Consider the following 4,233-nt stretch of genomic DNA (forward strand, 5'->3'; position numbering starts at 1 on the left):
ACACATGGCAACGATGCTGCTGTTCGGACTACAGATAAGAAAATGACCCTGAAGTTGGCGTGATGTCGGTAGCGAGTGCGCTGCTCAGAGGAGCAAAAACTGATGACGAGTTAAACTTTTTACATGCAGCCTTAAAAATGTACAAACAAGAGAGAAAAGTCCAACTGTGTGAAAACGGCACTGTTGATGTCAGAAGAAACAAAGTAGAATATTTCAATGTCTCTTCATGGCTTTTTCCAGCAGAAACATGGATGATGTCACCGAGTTCAAATGTCAAAGCTTGAACGTGACGCTAACTTCACCTTTTCCAGGGTCCACCAAGTCAAAGCAGCCATAACTAACAGAACTTCTGTTTGATATTGTGACTGAAACATTTGCATAATCAATGCTATCCTTTCTATATATTCTATATTACATGAGGAATGGCACTCTGGAAGCTAAGGAATGAGGAATTAGGGCCCTTCTGAAAAATATAAAGGGTCCAACCGTGTACAACCAGCACACTGGGCCTCTTAAAGGGGCCTTTAAATGCCACTAACCCAAACGCCTCAGCCTAATTCAGACAAAGAAACTAAACAAGTGTTTTTAATCCGTGTACGGTTCGTTCTTTGGTGTTTTCGTTTCAAAACAAAAACGAAAACACAAAACAAGCATGCGGTTTTTCCGTTTTTTAAAACCTCAATCGAAAAAATTAAAAATCGAATTAAGAGAAAATCAATGGAGTTTGCCATCTAAATGAATGAATGTTGTTGTTTTAATAAGTAGCGGAACCGGAAATGAAGTAAGTCGCAAAAGAAAAATCATTTACAGCGGATGAAGACGGCATCAAAACAAACCATTTCTAAACAAAAGGCAATGGCTGCACTTCAGCCGTTTTCTGCATTGATTATTGACTTTTTGAGAAAGAAAAAACACTCTGAAATCAGTGATGCTTTGAGCCGCCATGGAACGCCACATCACTCGGTAATGAGTGTCAGGTTTTGTATGGAGCACAACTGTCGAAGACGCAACAACGTGTCGGACGCCAACAGATCATTAGCTCGCAGTGAAATGCGCCGATTCCCTCTAAATAACACAAACGTTGCCATTTTGGTAGCGCTAACTGAAAAAGTTCTTCTTCTTGTGGATTGTAATGACAGTTGGCAAGAATTGAAGGCGTACATTACCGCCACCTACTGGTAACTAAAAAAGTTATGAGTTGGGAGTTCAGGTCTTCATTTCTAGTTCTGCCATAAGGTCCGTTAAATTAACAACAAAATAAAAGTTTGTCTTTGGTTTAACAGTTTAAACGTACCCTTTGTTCAGTTTTGCAAATGCCGTTTTTCTAATTTCGTTTTAGAAACGAAAAAACAAAAAACCACATGCTTGTGGTGTTTTTTTCGTTTTTGTTTTAAAACAAAAAACAAAAACAAAGAAGGAACCATACACGGATGGTTTTGGGATTTTCTTATTGTAAAATGACAAAATAAATAAATCTGTCTAAGTTTAAGGAGAATTTAGAGAAGCCAATTAACCTAACGGTCATGTTTTTAGATGATATAAAAATAATCGCAACCCCGCCCCCCTGTACAGGAGAGTGGAGGACGTCGTCTGGTCAGCCAGGCCAACAATCCCCTTGACGACCAACCTTTTAGACATTTAGATGTGCATGGGGCGTTTCAGTCTGACAAAATGAGTCAAACGACCCCCATTCCAAAGGGGGGGACCCGTTCATCCGTTTCTATTTGCATGTTTTCTAAACTAAAACCAGGCTTTGTTGGGCTGCTGGATAAAACCTGGAACTAAACGCTATTTCTGACATTTTGGATTGAAAAATCTTCCTGGATGGAAGAGAAACGTCTTCAAACTTGGAAACAAAGTCCAGAGGATTGATTTTAATTTTCTTTTTTGGAATTACTATGACCTGGAAAAAACAAAACAAAAAAAAACATTAAAGTATTTTAGGAAAGAAATCTAAATCCCATTGCTCTGCTTGTTTTTTCCCCACAGGGAGAGCTTGTGGATGTCCAATACGGCAGTGTGGAAAATTTGAGAAGAGCGAAAGACTCCCTGAACCTCACAAACCAGATTGCTGTGGTCAAGCTTGGTCAAGCACCTTTATTATATAAGGTAAGAACAAATCAGAGCCGCCGGCTGCAGGATTCAGCTGATAAGAGCTTCATATAAATGATTTAAGGTTTATTATTTGGATATTTGCCATGAGCTGGACCAGATTTCTCCACAATGAAAAGCCTGCTTTAATCTTTAGATATATGTTAATAACTCAGAAATATATACATCTAACAAAGAGGTTGATGGTTAATCATTCATCCCTGTATGCAGCCAGAAGCTTGTGGAATATTTTACCTTCAACCATAGTGTAAAAAGTATAATATCCTATATCTGCCACTCCTCAGCAGGATTCCTTCGGCATGCTAGGAAACAACATTAGCTGTGCTTTGATTGATTAGCCCTATTTCCTCTTGGATTCTTTCCAAACTCAGAGCAGTTTTGCCATAAATTAGTATATGTCAAGAAAAATAAGGATTTCAATCCAGCTAATTAAAACATAAACGCCTACTTGCACATTAACTGCTCATAATTCTGCTTCGTGTTCCTTTCAGTCAAACCTAATTTATTCACACCAACCTGGATGCAAACCCGGAGATAATTGAGGATAGAAACTCCATCTACTGGATAATTAAAGGTTTTACTGCACCAGAAATGTGTAATAAATTCAATTATCTTAATCATTTTTATGTTACAATTAATTGAAAAATACATCTGAATTCACAAATCAAACGAAGCAGGTCATCTTGTAAAGTAAAATACTCCTCCCTGCTAAAGAGACTCCTTGCAGTGAATGGAGGCCATCAGAAAAGCTGAAGCACTTGTGATAATGATGGTGACTATACGTAATTTGCTTATACACATTCAGACTTTTTATAAAACATCACACGGAACCTTCTGGAACATGTAATCATGTTCTGCCAAGAAGCTGTTGAGCCATTTGTTCATCTTTAGCTAGTTTGTGACAGATTTGATTGTGTGCTGCTGCTGCCGCCTCTGGCTGGGAGAAATGGCCGCCCTTTACGTACAAGTGGGGGAAAAATGATTGATGAGCCTTGAACTCTCACTAATGAGTGTGTGATGGTGACGGAGGCTCCAGCGTTGCACGGGTAGAACCACGCTTGGCAAAAACAAGATGCTTCTGTTTGTCTTCAACTGTTTGTTATTAATTAAAGAATGGTTGAAAATAATGTTTCAGCTTTTTTTTATATAACTTATAACCCCTTATTTTTTGATTTTTTTTTTTGCAATTTCTTTGAAAAACTATTTTTATAGAAGAGTGAGCGGCAAATAAACATTAAACACAGGAAAATTCTTTCCACTAACTGGTAAAAAAAATATAACAGCTTGGCAAAATATGACTTGTTCCCTTATGGCCCACTTCACTATTCCACATCTGTATCTGTTTTAGTTTCTTCGTGGCATAGACTCATGATTTATCTTTGGTCTATTCATAAATGACAAGATAATTGATCTATTGCTGAAGCACAGTTAACTCATTAACATGTTGAAAAAAAAAAAGTGACTTGAGATTTAGCTGTATGAGAAGATGCATTAACCTGCCCACACATTGGCCAAATTCAACAATAATATTTATTTATGTTACGGTCCTAAAGCATGCATGCATTGTACCAAGAGATGCTCTACACCATCACACCAACAGCTGCAGCCTGTGGGTGGCACTCTGACCTCCTCTAGGTCTGCTTTGGATCCTGGAGGGCAAGTCTGACGCTCCTCATACCTGCTATTCCTGTAATTAAAGCACTCTGACACACATACAGGTGTTTGGATTCAACAGATGCTTCAAATATACTGATATACTCTCTGTGCTGCCGCTAAGTACCTGTTGTATTATTTTGTTAAACAGGGAACAGCCTGGACTCTACCTGCATATCTTATGGTTCTCCAGTTCTGGAATTCTATTTGAGTTTCTTTTTGAGTTTTCAGTCGTTTATTTCATTCTGTTTTGTCGATCTTTGGATTCGTTTCCATTTTTGTTATATTTAAGCAGAGTTACTGTCTGTTGCCTCCTTGTGCCAGTCTCCTCCTAGCTTCCTTCTAGTTACTTCTATCCACACCTGCTCCCTATCATCAGGAAACAGATTTCTCATCTCCATCAAAATATGTATTTTACTTCCAAGAGCGAATCTTACAACTTCAAAACAAACTTCTCATCTCAGGCCT

At 38.3% G+C, this 4,233-nt stretch overlaps 1 protein-coding gene across 1 annotated transcript in view; it reads left to right on the forward strand.

The window, feature by feature from the left end:
• The window catches only part of naaladl2 (N-acetylated alpha-linked acidic dipeptidase-like 2), a 576,898-nt gene that overhangs the window by 265,794 nt on the left and 306,871 nt on the right, over positions 1-4,233 (forward strand). Inside the window, exon 8 of the mRNA XM_015382993.1 lies at positions 1,990-2,109. Coding sequence (XP_015238479.1) covers positions 1,990-2,109 — 120 coding nt within the window. The remainder of the gene's footprint in view (positions 1-1,989; positions 2,110-4,233) is intronic.

This window comes from Cyprinodon variegatus, unplaced genomic scaffold (assembly GCF_000732505.1).
Source record: "Cyprinodon variegatus isolate N-32 unplaced genomic scaffold, C_variegatus-1.0 Scaffold272, whole genome shotgun sequence".
NCBI lineage: Eukaryota > Metazoa > Chordata > Actinopteri > Cyprinodontiformes > Cyprinodontidae > Cyprinodon > Cyprinodon variegatus.